General features: G+C 43.8%; 1 protein-coding gene across 2 annotated transcripts in view; it reads left to right on the top strand.

Annotated features, from left to right (window-relative positions):
* Positions 1 to 18,926, top strand: part of mfge8b (milk fat globule EGF and factor V/VIII domain containing b) — a 45,449-nt gene that overhangs the window by 13,235 nt on the left and 13,288 nt on the right. For both annotated transcript variants that reach the window (XM_029668624.2, XM_029668625.2), the window contains exons 2-3: positions 9,307 to 9,429; positions 10,051 to 10,182. In XM_029668624.2, the coding sequence (XP_029524484.1) occupies positions 9,307 to 9,429; positions 10,051 to 10,182 (255 nt within the window). The remainder of the gene's footprint in view (positions 1 to 9,306; positions 9,430 to 10,050; positions 10,183 to 18,926) is intronic.

Genomic DNA, 18,926 nt, shown 5'->3' on the forward strand with positions numbered 1-18,926 from the left:
CCAGTCCATAGCATCAATGCCTTCCGCTTGCAGGAACTGCTGACACACTCCAGCCACATGAGGTCTAGCATTGTCTTGCATTAGGAGGAACCCAGGGCCAACCGCACCAGCATATGGTCTCACAAGGGGTCTGAGGATCTCATCTCGGTACCTAATGGCAGTCATGCTACCTCTGGCGAGCACATGGAGGGCTGTGCGGCCGCCCAAATAAATGCCACCCCACACCATGACTGACCCACCACCAAACCGGTCATGCTGGAGGATGTTGCAGGCAGCAGAACGTTCCTCACGGCGTCTCCAGACTCTGTCACGTCTGTCACATGTGCTCAGTGTGAACCTGCTTTCATCTGTGAAGAGCACAGGGCGCCAGTGGTGAATTTGCCAATCTTGGTGCTCTCTGGCAAATGCCAAACGTCCTGCACGGTGTTGGGCTGTTAGCACAACCCCCACCTGTGGACGTCGGGCCCTCATACCACCCTCATGGAGTCTGTTTCTGACCGTTTGAGCAGACACATGCACATTTGTGGCCTGCTGGAGGTCATTTTGCAGGGCTCTGGCAGTGCTCCTCCTGCTCCTCCTTGCACAAAGGCGGAGGTAGCGGTCCTGCTGCTGGGTTGTTGTCCTCCTACGGCCTCCTCCACGTCTCCTGATGTACTGGCCTGTCTCCTGGTAGCGCCTCCATGCTCTGGACACTACGCTGACAGACACAGCAAACCTTCTTGCCACAGCTCGCATTGATGTGCCATCCTGGATGAGCTGCACCACCTGAGCCACTTGTGTGGGTTGTAGACTCCGTCTCATGCTACAACTAGAGTGAAAGCACCGCCAGCATTCAAAAGTGAGCAAAACATCAGCCAGGAAGCATAGGAACTGAGAAGTGGTCTGGTCACCACTTGCAGAACCACTACTTTATTGGGGGTGTCTTGCTAAATGCCTATAATTTCCACCTGTTGTCTATTCCATTTGCACAACAGCATGTGACATTTAATGGCAATCAGTGTTGCTTCCTAAGTGGACAGTTTGATTTCACAGAAGTGTGATTGACTTGGAGTTACATTGTGTTGTTTAAGTGTTCCCTTTATTTTTTTGAGCAGTATATATATATATTACTGACATCATGTGACATTTAGATTGCACACAGGTGGACTTTATTTAACTAATTGTGTGACTTCTGAAGGTAATTGGTTGCACCAGATCTTATTTAGGGGCTTCATAGCAAAGGGTGAATACATATGCACACACCACTTTTATTTTAAAAATTTCACTTCACCAATTTGGACAATTTTGTGTATGTTCATTACATGAAATCCAAATAAAAATCCATTTAAATTACAGGTTGTAATGCAACAAAATAGGAAAAACACCAATGGGGGTGAATACTTTTGCAAGACACAGTACGCCCCAGACCACAGGGGATATGACTTGAGATTGAAGGCAGGTCATCTGGCATTCGGGTGCCCAGTCCATGATTTTCATCCTCGACCATGAGATGGTGGGGTAATGGCATTGGAGGCAGAAGATGATCTTGCGAACTGGAGCATGAATTAAGAAGAAAGGAATGTTTACCTGATGTGTGATGTGTGTAATGGTTCCGGATCCTAGTGGTCGATTTATCCAGGGCTGAGAGGAGAGCGGGTATGAGGTGATGTTGAGGGAGGATTCAAGGGTCTGCTCAATAAAGTTCCCTGCAGCACCGAAATCCACTAGCGCTATAAAAACAGTACGAGGGACAGCCAGCTGGTGTTAGCGACACTAAAGGGTCTGGCAGAAAATTATGCAGATGAGATACACCTGCCCGAGGAGGTGGAAGATCACGTGACCGTTCCTCTGCTCTCGTGGCCCCAAGGTAGGACATACCGGACACTGCTGGACCACTCCTTAGGAAAGGAGCCCCAGCTTTTTCCGTCTATGTCGTTCAGCCGCGGGGAGTCTTGTGACCCCTACCTACATGGGTTCAGGCTCTGATACAGAGTGGTCACTGAGGGAGGAAGAGAAGCAATGAGGCTACCGACACTCCCAATGTAGGTTATCCAGATGGCCATCGCGATAAGTGCATCCAAGGAGAGGTTGTCATTTCGACATGCCAGTTCCGTCTGGACTTCCTCTTGCAGTCCTCTTCTGAATAGCGTATGGAGCACCGGCTCATTCCATCCGTTAGAACCTGCTTCAGTCCACTGGATGCTGCTACAGTCCATGAACCCCTCTTACTAAACCAGCTCATCTTCTACTCTCTCCCAGACGGCCGTAGCCCACTCCAATGCCCGCCCTGTCAGCAGAGAAATAACCGTGGCAACCTTGGACCTTTCAGTGGTGGGGCTCCCATCTGGTGCGCAAAAGAGAGGGAGCACTGGAGTAGGAAGCCACAGCATTTAGATGGGGTTCCATCATATTTATCCGGGAGGGACAGACGGGCATCGCTGACCTGAGTGGACTGCTGAATGGACTGGTGTTCTGGGTCGACTGATGGCAGAGTATTCTCCGCTAGTTGAAGGCAATGCCTCTCGGGTATGTTTTAAACATTGAAGACTGCGAAGAACATCTTCCATAGCCGTCCCCAGTTGCACCAGCTGGTCATGGTGTTGACGAAGTAGGTATCCCTGTTCATCGACCGTCTGGGAGAATTCCTGATTTCCTACTGCTTCCATTTGTTGAGGCAGCATTCTGTAACGGAGACGCTGGGAGTCGGGAAGCAAGTGCAGGTGGTGAGTTTTTAATAATAAATGGAACATGACCAATACAAGAGAAGCATACGGACAGGAAACACATTGTCAATACTGCCTGGGGAATGAGCCCAAGGGAGTGCCAAATAAAGGGGAGGTAATGAGTGAGGTAATGGAGTCCAGGTGTGCCTCATGATGGAGCGTAGGTGCGCGTAATGATTGATGCCAGGTGCCCGTAATGATCGTTGCCAGGACCGGTGGTTAGTAAACCGGTGATGTCGAATGCCGGAAGAGTGGGAGTACTGAGTAAAGGGTCTGAATACTTATGTAAATATGATTTTTTAAATTTTTTTATACATTTGCAAACATTTCTAAAAACCTGTTTTTGGTTTGTCATAATGAGGTATTGTGCGTAGATTGATGAAGAAAAAAACATGTAATCCATTTTAGAATAAGGCTGTAAAGTAACAAAATGTGGAAAAAGTCAAGGGGTCTGAATACTTTTTCAATGCACTGTATGCTGAAACCTTTAACAAGGAGTTGCAGTCCATTCGGAACATCTCAAAATCTAAGAGCATTGTATATGGTACAAATCATTCCCTAAATTCTAGATTTCAGCTGAATCTGGTAATGAATGGTGTGGCTGTTGAACAAGTTGAGGAGACTAAATTACTTGGTGTTATCTGAGATCGTAAACTGTCATGGTTAAAACATGGAGAGAGGTCTGTCCATAATAAAGAGATGCCTTGCTTTTTTGACACCACACTCCGAAGTCCTGCAGGCTCTAGTTTTGTCTTAACCACATGACTGGATAATAATCAAGATCGGTGCTGCAAAGTAAAAGACCTTGTTAAGCTGCAGCTGGCCCAGAACAGAATGTCTTGCTCTTCATTGTAATCAGAGGGATAATATAAATACTATGCAATACCAGTCTTTCTTGGCAAAAAGTTGGAGACTGACTGCATCACTTCTTATTTTCATAAAAAAACATTTGTGTTGAAAATCCCAAATTGTTTGCATAGTTACTTAATGCCACAGATTTGCCACCATGGATCTTTTCACAGTCCCCAAATTCAAGAAAGCGTATAGTATTATTCAGAGCCATTATTGCACGGAACTCCCTTCCATCTCATATTGCTCAAATGAACATCAAACCTGGTTTAAAAATAGCATATAAAGCAACACCTCACGGTACAGCGCCGGTACAGCGCCGGTACAGCCGGTACAGCGCCGGTACAGCGCCTCTCCCCTATTTGACCTCAATATTTTGTATGTACAGTATTGATATGTAGGCTATGGGTGGCATTTTTAAATTTGTTGTTCTGTCCTTGAGCTGTTCTTGTCTATTAATGTTCTGTATTATGTCATTTTGTGTGGACCCTAGGAAGGAGTAGCAGCTGCTTTTGCAACAGCTAATTGGATCCTAATAAAATACCAAATACCTAGCCTTGCTAACTCACACTCCTCATTATAGAGTTAACGTGAGTCGGGAGTGTTTATGCCTGCCTTATATCCCGAGCTGCTGATCCCTCAGTGAACTCAAATCCACTCTCTTTGTCTCAACCTGTGTACTTCCTGATTAGAGTCATGTGGCTGTGGCTCAGGGTATTTTTATTTGGCTTCGTACCAAGTGGCACCCTATTCTCTATATAGTGCACTACTTTTGACCAGGGTCCATAGTGCTCTAGTTGAAATAAGTGCGCTATGTTGGGAATAGGGTGCCATTTGGGACGCCGCAGCCTTTGTCTGGTATTTGGACCAGCGGGGACTTGGTACATGGGAAAGGTCTGGGCTATTACTCACCAAAGTTCATTATAACACAATGTCCTGTGCTCCAACCCTGGCAGCCACACTGAGCTGAATGACTCTCTGGTTGGTTCATAATAGTGTCACATTTGGTGGCAGCCGTTGGTGTTATGTGAACAGAGAGAGGTCAACAATTTCAAAACTGTTATAAAAATGTGAACAAAATATCTTAAAGGCATACTGTGTTTTTCTTCACTCAGATGACATAACTATGGTATCCATGAGTATGTTTGACTCTGGGTAAGTAGAAAAACAACTTAAATGTCACCGTATCCCTTTAAACCCCCCCCACTGCAGACACTTTTATCAGGGCATGTTTATTCAACTGCTATTAACTTTTCCTCATTGGCCAATACATGTACTAAATATATATATATTTTTTACGCTCACAGAGATGAAATATAATCAATGAGTATGATAAAAGGGCCTTTAGCTTTAGTCTCCTCAGAGACTTCCTTACTTCCCGAACTCAACACTTCAGCTGTTGAGAGAAGCTGATCAAGCAGTTCAGCTGATCAAACATGTTAATAATCCCACTGCTGCCAAGGATTCAGCAATGCCCTTCTAAACTCCACCCTGTGCTCTGTCTCCATCTTCATTCAATACTGACGATAAGGGTTGGGGTCAATGCCATTTTAATTAAAGTCAATTCAGGAAGTATACTGAAATTCCAATTCCGTGACCGTGAAAATGAAAGTGTCATACTTTAGCTATAATGAAAAGCCACAGGTTATCACGGAAATTTGTTGACCCCAAGTTTTATAGAAACTAATAAACCACTTCCCTATTATCATTTTATGTTGGTCAGGTGACTTTAGCTGAACAATGCAATGCATTTGAAATTGGTCTTAGGCTGTTTCACAATACAGAATCAGTTGTGTTTGTGAAGAGATGTTTACTTAGAGGAGAAAATATAATGTTGATGGGAATTAGCCAGCCGAAATGTATTTTTTTTCTTGAAAAGTTCCCATGCTTATAATTAAGTCTATTGTCGCATCCGTGCATCAATCTAAGAAATATAATTTAAAAAATCCCCATCACAACCCGTCAGTTTAAGTTACAGAGATGTTTTTTTGCATGGACTGTATCTCAATCCACCACATCCGCCAATGTCGACCATGAAGGCCTGATTTCACGTAGTCTCCTCTGAACAGTTGATGTTGAGATGTGTCTGTTACTTGAACTCTTTGAAGCATTTATTTGGGCTGCAATTTCTGAGGCTGGTAAGTCTATTGAACTTATCCTCTGCAGTAGTGGTAAGTCAGGGTCTTCCTTTCCTCTGGTGGTCCTCATGAGAGCCAGTTTCATCATAGAGCTGGATGGTTTTTGCAACGGCCCTTGAAGAAACTTTAAAAGTTCTTGAAATTTTCCGTATTGACTGACCTTCTTCAGAATTGGTGGGTCCCCTGCGGGACGGTTAAGCTAACAGGCTAATGCTGTTAGAATGAGGTTGTATGTAACTAGAACATTTCCCAGGAGAGATTAAATTCTTGTTAATCTAACTGCACTGTCCAATTTACAGTAGCTATTACAGTGAAAGAATACCATGCTATTGTTTGAGAGTGCACAGTTTTGAACATGAACATTTATTAATTAACAAATTGGGCATATTGGGCAGTCTTGATACAACATTTTGAACAGAAATGCAAAGGTTCATTGGATCAGACTAAAACGTTGCACATACACTGCTGCCATCTAGTGGCCAAAATCTAAATTGCACATTGGCTGGAATAATACATTATGGCCTTTCTCTTGCATTTCAAAGATAATGGTGCAAAAAAAAATATCCTTTTTTTGTTTATTTTTTTGTTTGTTGGTATCTTCTACCAGATCTAATTTATTTTATTATTCTACATTCCTTTAACATTTCCACAAACTTCAAAGTGTTTCCTTTCTAGTGGTACCAAGAAAATGCATATCCTTGCTTCAGAGCCTGAGCTACAGGCAGTTAGATTTGGGTATGTCATTTTAGGCGAAAATTTTAAAAAAGGGGCCGATCCTTAAAGACTGTTTACTCTTTTGCTTATTTGAGCTGTTCTAGCCATAAAATGGACTTGGGCTTTTACCAATTAGGGCTATACCACCACCACCTTGTCACAGCACAACCGATTGGCTCAAACGCATTAAGAAGGAAAGAAATTCCACAAATTAACTTTTAACAAGGTACACCTGTTAACTGAAATGCATTCCAGGTAACTACCTCATGAAGCTGGTTGAGAGAATGCCAATAGTTTGCAAAGCTGTCATCAAGGCAAAGGATGGCTACTTTGAATAATGTGGTTACTTTTTTGGTTACTACATGAGGTAAAGGGAATTTCTAGGGAGTCATTGTGGTTAGACCACCATTTCTAAGCCTTAACCATTTGACAATAATTGTGTCCCTAATTTAATTTCCTCACAATACCTAAAAGTAGCACATGATCCACAGATCAGCTTGTAAGACCAGGACCGTTCTCAGTAGGCACCAAATAAAAGAAAACTCTGTGAAACGGCAAGGTACTATCAGCACATCTTTTCATTTTCCGTCGCAAAATAGTTTCGCTATCGTGTACCAACACGACCCAGTTAGGTCGTTGTTCAGAAAGTCATTCTAGGCCTACATTTTGCTTAGCTATCAAGGTTTTTCTGAAGGAGCTTTGGTAGGAAAAGGGAGGTTTTTATTCCTTCCTGAAGATAAACAGACAGAAACATTTAGATAAGGTTGTGTGGGTGCTGCCAGCCAAGGCTTTGCCATGTTGCAACTCTCCAGAGACTGAGACTCAAAACACCATCAAGGCCATGACACCACTGTAACACGGATATCCCTGGGAAATGCATGTTGATGACTTGGCTTTAGGCTACATATCGAAAAAGGATGTTGGTGCAAATGTATCACGCATTCACATCTGTCCAGTATCTATTTCTACTAGCAGGTTCTTGCCAAATAGAGAGACAGTACATTGTGAAGAAGAAGATGGATGGCATTTGTAATTCCCCTCCTAAAAATGAAGATCCGACTGAGGAAGACTTAAAAGGTCTTGGACGATGGCCCTCTTTGAATACTTTGAAATGCATCCTTTCCTCACATCTGAATTTGTTAGATTGTGGAAAAGCAATTAGGTGGCAGATTTTCTTTTATCTTATCGAAATCAAACACTTATGATCTGTGATTACCTCTAGAGAATTAGGAAGGATGTGTGGACTTTAAAGTATTTGAACAGGGCCAATGCCTCTTCACTTAAAGGGGAGCTACTGTACTGAAACCACATTTAGTCTGTTCCCAAAACAGGATATGAAGACGTGAGCTCCACGGGCACGTCTTTGAGCCGTGTTCGCCCTGGATAAACTTTGCACAGAGGTTCTGGTGTGTTCTTGATGCCAGAGAAATATAGAAGGGGAAGACTGAGACACAGGAAGTTTGGAGTCTCTCATGAACGTGCCATTTTCACCATGGCCTTGTGGGAGGCCAGGCTCTCTAGGACCGCTGAGAAGAACTATAACCTCAGCAAAATGACAGCCTCCAGGAGTTTACAGTAGCTTTCCAAACACTCTACTACTCCTACGACTTTCCAACCTATGTTTGAGGTGGGCGGCTGGGAACTAAATATGAGTCTGTTTAGGGCACTCACTGTATTATTGTGAACATGAGCTTATTTTCATTTTGTTGAACCCATAATTAGCTAATTGGATGGCCTATATACGGTCTGTCTATATGTTTTACCTCAACTTCCTTGAACATTATCCAAATGGTCAGTGTCCATTTGGGAAAGTCCCAAGTCTACAGTGTCTTAAGCAACACTTCATAGCAATCTAGTGTTCCCCACTTACTGTCAAAGTTCCTTCTGATTTATCACTGTCTATATTGGAGACTGCAATTTTTTTCCACAGTTGCCTAATCTACAATTAGCATTTTTTTTAAACACACATTTCCCCTCATTGCTTTCTTTTTACCCTAGCGACACTGTATTTCCTCAATGAGAAATATGGTGGAAACTCCCTGTCGCCCATTTCTACTCCAATCCAATGGTTTTACACTTGTGGGAGAGCAGTGTACAAGTACACACTTTCAGGAGAAAGTAAAGATTATTGGGACGCAGGGTCTGATTCCCTACCCTAAAGCTTGACATGCTGTGGGCTAACTGACAACAGTGGAACCAGACACTAGTGACTGGAAACATCCAGTGTCTATGTGTCTAGTATTGCCGTGTCAGCAGGCTAGGCCAGTGCAGCCAAGCCACTCATGACAGTCAGTGCTGTATCATCCCTTGGCCGAATACGGGTGGCAGGTAGGTTATCCATTAAGAGCGTTGGACCACTAACCGAAAGGTTGCTGGTTCAAATCCCCAAGCCGATTTTAGATGAAAATTCTGATGTGCCCTTGAGTAAGGCACTTAACCCTTGTTGCTCCTGTGAGTCGTTCTGGATAAGTGTGAGTATATGGTGTGGGAGTATATAGTGTGATGTCAGTGTGTTATCTCAATCACTCTGTGTCACCACAGACAGGAAATGCCAAACTAGACCCCCCCCCCCCCCTCTCTCTCTCTCTCTCTCGCTCTCTCGCTCCCCCCCCCCCTCCGGGAAAGCCAACTGGCCATATTGCTATGCTAAAACATTTATGAATGTGAAATCGTCACACAGTGTAACAGGCATATGTGTATATTATATTTGTTTTCCCAATACGTTAGGCTCTTTTGACCTAATAAAGGTTAATTTATTAACTTTGTATGAATTACAAGGCTAGAAACATTGTTCCCTATGGGAACTGTATCTGTATACATTGTTAAATAAACAATTGCCTTTTCTCCCTTGAGAAAGAGGTCTCTTGACTTCAATAATGCTCACGGTTCCTCTCTCCCCCCAGGTGACTACTGTGAGGTAAACGTCTGCGGTAACGGAGGGATCTGTGTGACCGGGGCCGGAGCCCCCTTCATCTGTATCTGCCCCGACGGATACACCGGGGACACCTGCAACGACACAGAGGCTGGTACGGAGAAAAGAACAGTATTCATATCTGTATTATATAGCGATTTATAGGTCTTTGACTTGAGTATCAAGGATAGGTATTAAATTGTAAAGTTATATGTAAGCCAGTTATACCAACTCATATTTCCCAAGCAAAAAGTCAATTCACCATCAAGAAAACTTTTTTTTTTTAAATACATCTAATGAGATCAAACATGACTGGACAAATACTGATCCCTGAATATAATGATTAAATGCTACCTTTCAGGTATTTCAACTGTCTCTAATGTCATTTTTTTCGTTATGTGTCGGATCCCAGGAAGACTTGTTGTCGTTATGACGTCAGTTAATGGGAATCCTAATAAAATCCCAAGCTGTTATGAATGCTTATAGGAAGTCTTCATTGGGTGTTTTCAGTGGCTTCATAAAGGTGTGATACACCGACAGATGTTACATAGACAGTGTTAGAGGAAGATTCTGAGAGGCTGCCTCTACTACATTGTATTTCCAATCCTAATCCGATCGTTCCCTCTCCCCCTCCCTTGCTACTCTGCCTTAGGTCATTGTTGTAAAAAGAGAATTTGATCACGGTCAGCCTACCTGGTACAATAAGGGTTAATAATAAGTTATATTTACTACCCAGGGCCCTGCAACCCCAACCCCTGCAAGAACGATGCCATCTGTGAGGTGACTGGCCAGTCACGTCGAGGGGACGTCTTCAGCGAGTACATCTGCACGTGCCAAGATGGCTTTGACGGAGTCCACTGCCAGAACAGTAAGAGCCACTCCATAAGTTGCCCAGTTTACATTCACATAGAATCTATTAGACAAGCTGTTTTAGTATGGAAGCACATGGCTGCCAAATGTTCATATATGAGAGCCACTCCACAACTACAAGCTGCCCAGTTTAAATTCACATAGAATCTATTAGACAAGCTGTTTTAGTATGGAAGCACATGGCTGCCAATATTAATTTGAAAATGCTAATGTGAAACGCTTGGCGCCATTTACTTTGCATGAAGATGCAAATGTTGTAATGTTATCTAGGCAGAACAGTGGATTGATATCCAATTTGAATCATATCAAAGTTGATTTAAAAAAAAAAAAAGTGGATTCAAACGGATATCTCAACACACTCCGACTGACCACCACTTTCACCACCTCATTGTGGCGCAATCACAAGAACTGAGCCCCTGGGATGGAAACAATGATGTCCAGAGGTCGGAGGTGTTGTTGTAATAGACTAGACATAGAGAAACAAGGCTGTGTTTTTAATTCTGATCTTTTTCCACCAATTGGTCTTTGACCGATCAGATCAGCTCTTTTGCCACTAATTTGACAAAATATCCGAATTGGGCTGCCTGTGTAAATGCAGCATGTGATACAATAAAACCAGTTACTCTGACATGGGTACAGAGGCCCAGGAGGCAGTGAGTGAGTTTCTCAACCCACACAGCTGTTGTCCTTACAGGAGCGTCTCTCCGGATATGGCAAGGTTCAACTCCCAACTGGCAGAATGTGCTTGGCCCCCGAGCCGCCTCAAGCGCTGCACATAAGAGACAGATGGTGACCGTGTGCTGCGATCTCACAGAATAAGACAAATGGAGCAACCGAAAAGATGCAAAAAATCTCATTTTAGTTTGAAAGGAAGTAGCCATATATACTGTACATGTACTTTCCCAAATGTAGAGCAACATTTTTTTTAAACATTTCATATAAGGGCTTTTTAAATGAGTGAAATGTGCTGTGTCCTTTTGTTTGGGCCCAGGTGCTTTGCTCTATGTGTTCAACCCTTCTGCTGGCTGACGCTGCCTGTGGGGGCTGGGACACACACACACACACACACACACACACACAGACACAATCATACCAAACAGAGAGAGAATGGTCAGCACTTTTTTCCTCCCTTTTATCCGCAGCAGCGTGCACACAGAAACCAGAAAGAGTCCGATCAGGTCAACAACTCTGACTCAATTTTCCCCTCCCACATCAAAGTGAATGAACTGTGGTGGTACTACTTATTGGGCAATACGTGGTTCAATTGGGAGGTGAATGATTTCAGCCTCTTAGCATGCTATTTCGACTCTAAATGTTCATGCCCATATATATATACAGTGGGGCAAAAAAGTATTTAGTCAGCCACCAATTGTGCAAGTTCTCCCACTTAAAAAGATGAGATAGGCCTGTAATTTTCATCATAGGTACACTTCAACTATGACAGACAAAATGAGGGGGAAAAATCCAGAAAATCACATTGTAGGATTTTTTATGAATTTATTTGCAAATTATGGTGGAAAATAGGTATTTGGTCACCTACAAACATGCAAGATTTCTGGCTCTCACAGACCTGTAACTTCTTCTTTAAGAGGCTCCTCTGTCCTCCACTCGTTACCTGTATTAATGGCACCTGTTTGAACTTGTTATCAGTATAAAAGACACCTGTCCACAACCTCAAACAGTCACACTCCAAACTCTGCTATGGCCAAGACCAAAGAGCTGTCAAAGGACACCAGAAACAAAATTGTAGACCTGCACCAGGCTGTGAAGACTGAATCTATAATAGGGAAGCAGCTTGGTTTGAAGAAATCAACTGTGGGAGCAATTATTAGGAAGACATACAAGACCACTGATAATCTCCCTCGATCCGGGGCTCCACGCAAGATCTCCCCCCATGGGGTCAAAATGATCACAAGGACGGTGAGCAAAAATCCCAGAACCACACGGGGGTACCTAGTGAATGACCTGCAGAGAGCTGGGACCAAAGTAACAAAGCCTACCATCAGTAACACTACACTGATGACCAGGTGGCGAATCGCATCTCTGCATGTCTGGCAGACATATCAGTGTGGATGACGGATCACCACCTCAAGCTGAACCTCGGCAAGACGGAGCTGCTCTTCCTCCCGGGGAAGGACTGCCCGTTCCATGATCTCGCCATCACGGTTGACAACTCCATTGTGTCCTCCTCCCTGAGCGCTAAGAACCTTGGCGTGATCCTGGACAACACCCTGTCGTTCTCAACTAACATCAAGGCGGTGGCCCGTTCCTGTAGGTTCATGCTCTACAACATCCGCAGAGTACGACCCTGCCTCACACAGGAAGCGGCGCAGGTCCTAATCCAGGCACTTGTCATCTCCCGTCTGGATTACTGCAACTCGCTGTTGGCTGGGCTCCCTGCCTGTGCCATTAAACCCTTACAACTCATCCAGAACGCCGCAGCCCGTCTGGTGTTCAACCTTCCCAAGTTCTCTCACGTCACCCCGCTCCTCCGCTCTCTCCACTGGCTTCCAGTTGAAGCTCGCATCCGCTACAAGACCATGGTGCTTGCCTACGGAGCTGTGAGGGGAACGGCACCTCAGTACCTCCAGGCTCTGATCAGGCCCTACACCCAAACAAGGGCACTGCGTTCATCCACCTCTGGCCTGCTCGCCTCCCTACCACTGAGGAAGTACAGTTCCCGCTCAGCCCAGTCAAAACTGTTCGCTGCTCTGGCCCCCCAATGGTGGAACAAACTCCCTCACGACGCCAGGACAGCGGAGTCAATCACCACCTTCCGGAGACACCTGAAACCCCACCTCTTTAAGGAATACCTAGGATAGGATAAAGTAATCCCTCTCACCCCCTTAAAAGATTTAGATGCACTACTGTTCCACTGGATGTCATAAGGTGAATGCACCAATTTGTAAGTCGCTCTGGATAAGAGCGTCTGCTAAATTACTTAAATGTAAATGTAAATGCCACCAGGGACTCAAATCCTGCAGTGCCAGACGTGTCCCTCTGCTTAAGCCAGTACATGTCCATGCGCGTTTGAAGTTTGGTAGAGAGCATTTGGATGATCCAGAAGAAGATGTCATATGGTCAAATGAAACCAAAATATAAGTTTTTGGTAAAAACTCAACTCGTTGTGTTTGGAGGACAAAGAATGCTGAATTGCATCCAAAGAACACCATACCTACTGTGAAGCATGGGGGTGGAAACATCATGCTTTGGGGCTGTTTTTCTGAAAAGGGAACAGGACAACTGATCCGTGTAAAGGAAAGAATGAATGGGGCCATGTATCGTGAGATTTTGAGTGAAAACCTCCTTCCATCAGCAAGGGCATTGAAGATGAAACGTGGCTAGGTCTTTCAGCATGACAATGATCCCAAACACACTGCCCGGGCAACGAAGGAGTGGCTTCGTAAGAAGCATTTCAAGGTCCTGGAGTGGCCTAGCCAGTCTCCAGATCTCAACCCCATAGAAAATCTTTGGAGGGAGTTGAAAGTCTGTGTTGTCCAGCAACAGCCCCAAAACATCACTGCTCTAGAGGAGATCTGTATGGAGGAATGGGCCAAAATACCAGCAACGGTGTGTGAAAACCTTGTGAAGACTTACAGAAAACGTTTGACCTCTGTCATTGACCAAATACTTATTTTCCACCATAATTTGCAAATAAATTAATAAAAAATCTTACAATGTGATTTTCTGGATTTTTTTTCTCATTTTGTCTGTCATAGTTGAAGTGTACCTATGATGAAAATTACAGGCCTCTCTCATCTTTTTAAGTGGGAGAACTTGCACGATTGATGACTGACTAAATACTTTTTTGCCCCACTGTATATATATATATATATATATATATATATAGGGATATCCTTGGATATATAATATAAATCATTTAACTTTACTTTAAAAGTTCACGGCCATGCTTATCTTTGTGCACGACAAAACAGTGCTTGGCCAAGCCCTGACTCCATAGTACATCACCCACTTCCCAGAAAATCAAAGCTTAAGCACTAGCTAGCTTTTACGCTAATTAAATAATGTCGTGGGGAGGACTGTAAAGATTATTCATTTGACAGCAGAAGTATATGAGGTCCCTAAGTGCTGTTCATGTACTTGGCCTATTCTTTCTCTGTCTCCCAACTTACATATTCGTTTAGAATTCCTGATGCCTGTTTGAACATTTTAATTGCTCTGTCCTTTGTGTGTGTGTGTGTGTGTGTGTGTGTGTGTGTGTGTGTGTGAGCGAAGCGCATCCTCGGCAGCTCCTGCAAACTGTGGTCAAAGTGTGTGGTGGGAGCAGGGTACAGTAGGCTCAGTCAAGGTGACTCTTAGAAAGCAGCCAACGCGGAGGCGTACCCTAGTAGCTGAAGCTAGGTTGGCGTCCTCACCTGCACGCTAAAACACACTGGCACACATACACACTTGGCGAGCTACCATACACACACACACAGATACAATTGGCGAACTCACACACACTTAGAGAACACACATGCATACTTGGCAAACACACACACAAATCGGGCTCTCATGCTCATCCAGCCAACAGAAAGTGGTCCCGAGCGCAGCACTCCCACTCCCTGTTGCCGGGGTAAAATGGGAAGAAAAAGTGAGTTAAGTCTGCCCCGACAATGTCACAGCCTCCACTCACGTCTGACACCAGCACTTCTACCAGCTGTGTGAAATTGGCCTGAAAGCCTCAATGGGAAGGCAGTGTCTAATGCTGAAAGCCATGTCCAATGCTGTTTACTCACTTTAGTGTCAGCTCCTAAATAGGCTCCGACGACTGCAACTGTGAGACTGAAATGGCACTGCTGAAATGGCCTCTGAGAGCTTAAATGTTAAACTGGGGATGACCTCTGTTTTATTCTGTGTTGGTTATTTTGAGGTGTTTGTCAACAGATTAGTGTGTGTGTCTGTAATTAGGGTTGTGTGTAAGTGCACGTGTGTGTCTGTGTTTGTAAGCGTGTGTGTGGCAGGCAGATTTCTGGTTTTAAGAGGTGCTTCAACCACACCCAGGATGTGGCTAGTCCAAATTGGCCAGATTGAGCTCTGCACCCCCTGGGGAGTTTGTGTGTGTGTGTGTGTGTGTGTATCCATTTCTGTTTATGTGGGTGTGTGCACTTTTGTGGGTGTGTGCACTTTTGTGTGACTGTTTTTGTGACTCAACTGGTCACGCACTGCTCTGTTTACAGTAGTTTCTGGTAGCGTTTGAGGAGGGGAGGTCATTTTTACTAAATTGGTGATAGAACACCAGACCGTAATGGGCTCAGGTCTGTTGCACTAATCAACCTAATTTATGTTTCTGTTGCTATAATCTTGTAGCGTTCTGTCGCACAGTATATAGCCAGACTACCTACAATACTACAATCATAGAATGACATGTAAAAAGAAGCATATAACCCTCAATTATAGGATATCTGTGACTACAAAACTCTACTGTCAAATCTCTGCATATTCATTAAGAACCAACACATAACGCATGGTCCCACACCAAGGTCTGGCAAAGTCTGGAACCAGGGATATCCTATGAGGATCTCTATGGACTTCTGCTAGCCCCCAAAAGGTTTTCACTGAGCAAATATCAATTTTATCATACACTTAATTTAGCAGCTCTGTGGCTAAACCTGGCACTATATTGCCGTTGGGGGCACCCCCAGTTGTACCCTTCCGAATAAATGAAATTATTTCGTACATTTTGGGGGTGTCAAATCGCTAATTGGCAGCCCATCCCTTATGGGATTGATTTACACATGAACAAATATTACATGATACAACATTACAAAGATTCACAGTTATAATCATTCCGGTGTTTGTGGCAGTGTCCCATGCCAGGGACTTTTCTGACCTGGATTCCTTAAAGTGGAAATCTGGGTTTGGAAATTATAACAAAACTACCACCCTGTCATTTGTTTCGGTAAACAGCTAAGGGGTGGGGCTGGAGAAATGTGACCACTCTCACATTTGAACTCCGCTCATGAGGCATTTTATAAGGTACTTTCTTCAAAAATCAATGGCTATATCATGAATTTAAAAGTTTAAAAAAATTAAAAGATTGTCCCTTTTAAAGAGGGATGGAGTCACTGCCAGTTTAACCATCAGTGGGCATGAGGCAATAGAACACATCCACGTCAATGGATCACAATGCAAACATACTGTATAAGGAAGCCGTTACTCACGTGCCTGCAGGAGTGCACAAAACTGTACGGTACACTCAGGGGTGTCATGCATCCCCAACACCTGAGGGGGCATAAAGTACGTGAGGATGGCTGGGGAGTGGTCCGGAGTGGGGCTAGGCCCCTGTTGGAAAGTTGGCGAATTGTCATTTTTCAAACACCTGAAACAGCTTTTTCCTGCAATCTATAGCCACAATTATTATATTTAATTATATAGAAATGTCTATTTTTCTGCATATCTCTTGAGCTGTCTTTATCCTCCTGACTGGTGGTTATTTTGTTAAAGAAACCAAATCTTCTCTCCTGGGTAAAAGATTGAAAGGAATGTGAGTCTTATTAATTGCTTGCTTTTCTTAGTCTACCAACCTTGCCAGCAGGCATGCCAGCTAAGATAGTTAGACAAGCTAGCTACTCTAACTTGACTGCTAGCTTGATAGGCTATTTATGAGATTGGGAACCTAGTGTGTTTGGTTTAGTTAAAGCCAACTTCATAAAATTGCTTGTTGGCTGGTAGTATTACAGAGAAACAACAGCAAAAAATGAAACCAAAAAATATGATTACTATTATTTTTAACAGGACAAATCTGAGGGGTCACGTGCCCCTTATGGGCATGACGCCTCTGTGTACACCTCATGCCGCTAGCGCTGCCTACTAGCTCAGATGCTCAGGCTGTGTCGTGTACTCTGTCACATGCAACGCTGCCAGATGACCTTGCTCTGCATTGATCTATCTGGGTCACGTTACAAACAATGACAATTAGATCTGTATTGGTTTTTGCTTCGTGCACAAACACGAAGTATTGATGATCCTGTGTGAGCTCATCCACTCAATAGCCTCAATCTTTTCATATGTCTATACTGGGACCATACATCTATCTATACAATTGGCACACTGCTAGCTGAAATCCATACCAGGACATGAGAGAGTTACAGTATGGTGTTTTATTGATAAAATAAGTTCTTACCATAGATTTTTGCTGTGTATCATTTTGAACTAGAGGTAAAAAAACAAAAACAATTTATGACTGAGACAAAAACAACTCGGTCCCTGTGTCCTGCTGTGACCCGTTGCTCCAGGTGGCCCTTGGCCTCCAACCTCCTTCACACACCACGTCACTCTGGAGCACTAGATGTCCCAGGGTGGGTAGTGTCCCAGGGCTATTGTCCTCCCTCCCTCCTTCCTCCTCCTCAGGCCACCTTTTCTACCTCACTCCCCCTCTCTCTAAGTATGGCAGATTACAGCGTCTGTATGGCTCTTGAGGTAACCAGCCAGGCTGCAGCATGGTCTACGGTAGTGGTATTCAAACTGTTTCATTGGGGAACCCATTATTATTATATATATATATTTTTTCTGGGCACCCCATTTCTTTCCCAAGAATTTCTCACGGCCTCACCCCAAATCTAATGACACAAGCTTCAAATCGTTACGTTTAGATTTTTACATCAACAAATAACTTTCAATTCCAATGAATACATTTACTTCATAAAATTGTATTTTTCAAATGATCTTTCGTAATGTTGAGTTGACCCACAACAGCCTCAATTCATCGGGTATTGGACTCTACAAGGTGTTGAAAGCATTCCACAGGGATACTGACCCATGTTGACTTCAATGCTTCCCACAGATGTCAAGTTGGCTGGATCTCCTTTGGGTGGTGGGCCATTCTTGATACACACGGAAAACTGTTGAGCGTGAAAAACCCAGCAGCATTGCAGTTCTTGACACACTCAAACCGTTGCGCCTGGCACCTACTACCATACCCCATTAAATCTTTTGTCTTGCACATTCACCCTCTGAATGACACACATACACAATTCATGTCTCAATTGTCTCCAGGCTTAAAAATCCTTCTTTAACCTGTCTCTTCCCCTTTATCGAAACTGATTGAAGTGGCTTTAACAAGTGACATCAATAAGGGATCATAGCGTTCGCCTGGTCAGTCTGTAATGGAAAGAGCAGGTATTCCTAATGTTTTGTATGTTGTCCAATACATTAATCTATACTTTTTTTATTTGAACCCCACTGCAGTTCCTCGTCGCAACCCCGACTTTGAATACCACTGGTCTACGATGTGCCAAATCCTCTTGATGCAGAGGGGCCATCACTGATGCAAATAGAGAGCGTCTGTCACCTAGGGTGTCACGTAGAAAGGAAAATAGGGTGTCTGTCAATTTCTGTAGGTTTTATGTATGCATGTGTGTTATTTTTTTATATATATATTTTTTTTAAACATTTATTGAGGCAAGTCAGTTAAGACTAAATTCTTATTTACAATGACTGCCTACACCGGCCAAACCCGGATGACGCTGAGCCAATTGTGCGCGGCCTACGGGACTCCCAATCACAGCCGGTTGTGATGCAGCCTGGAATCAAACCAGGGTGTCTGTAGTGACGTCTCAAGCAGTGCCTTAGACCGCTGCGCCACTCGGGAGCCCATGAGTCTCTCTGTGTGTGTCCCCATGTCCTCTTGCTAAGGTGTGAAGTCTGTCAAGAGAGAATATGGTGTTGCCCTTAAATACTGCGAAGCCATATGCTCTTCCGTAACAGTATAGGAATAGGCCTACACCACACGAAAATACC

Source organism: Oncorhynchus nerka, linkage group LG9a (genome assembly GCF_034236695.1).
Source record: "Oncorhynchus nerka isolate Pitt River linkage group LG9a, Oner_Uvic_2.0, whole genome shotgun sequence".
In the NCBI taxonomy this organism is placed as follows: domain Eukaryota; kingdom Metazoa; phylum Chordata; class Actinopteri; order Salmoniformes; family Salmonidae; genus Oncorhynchus; species Oncorhynchus nerka.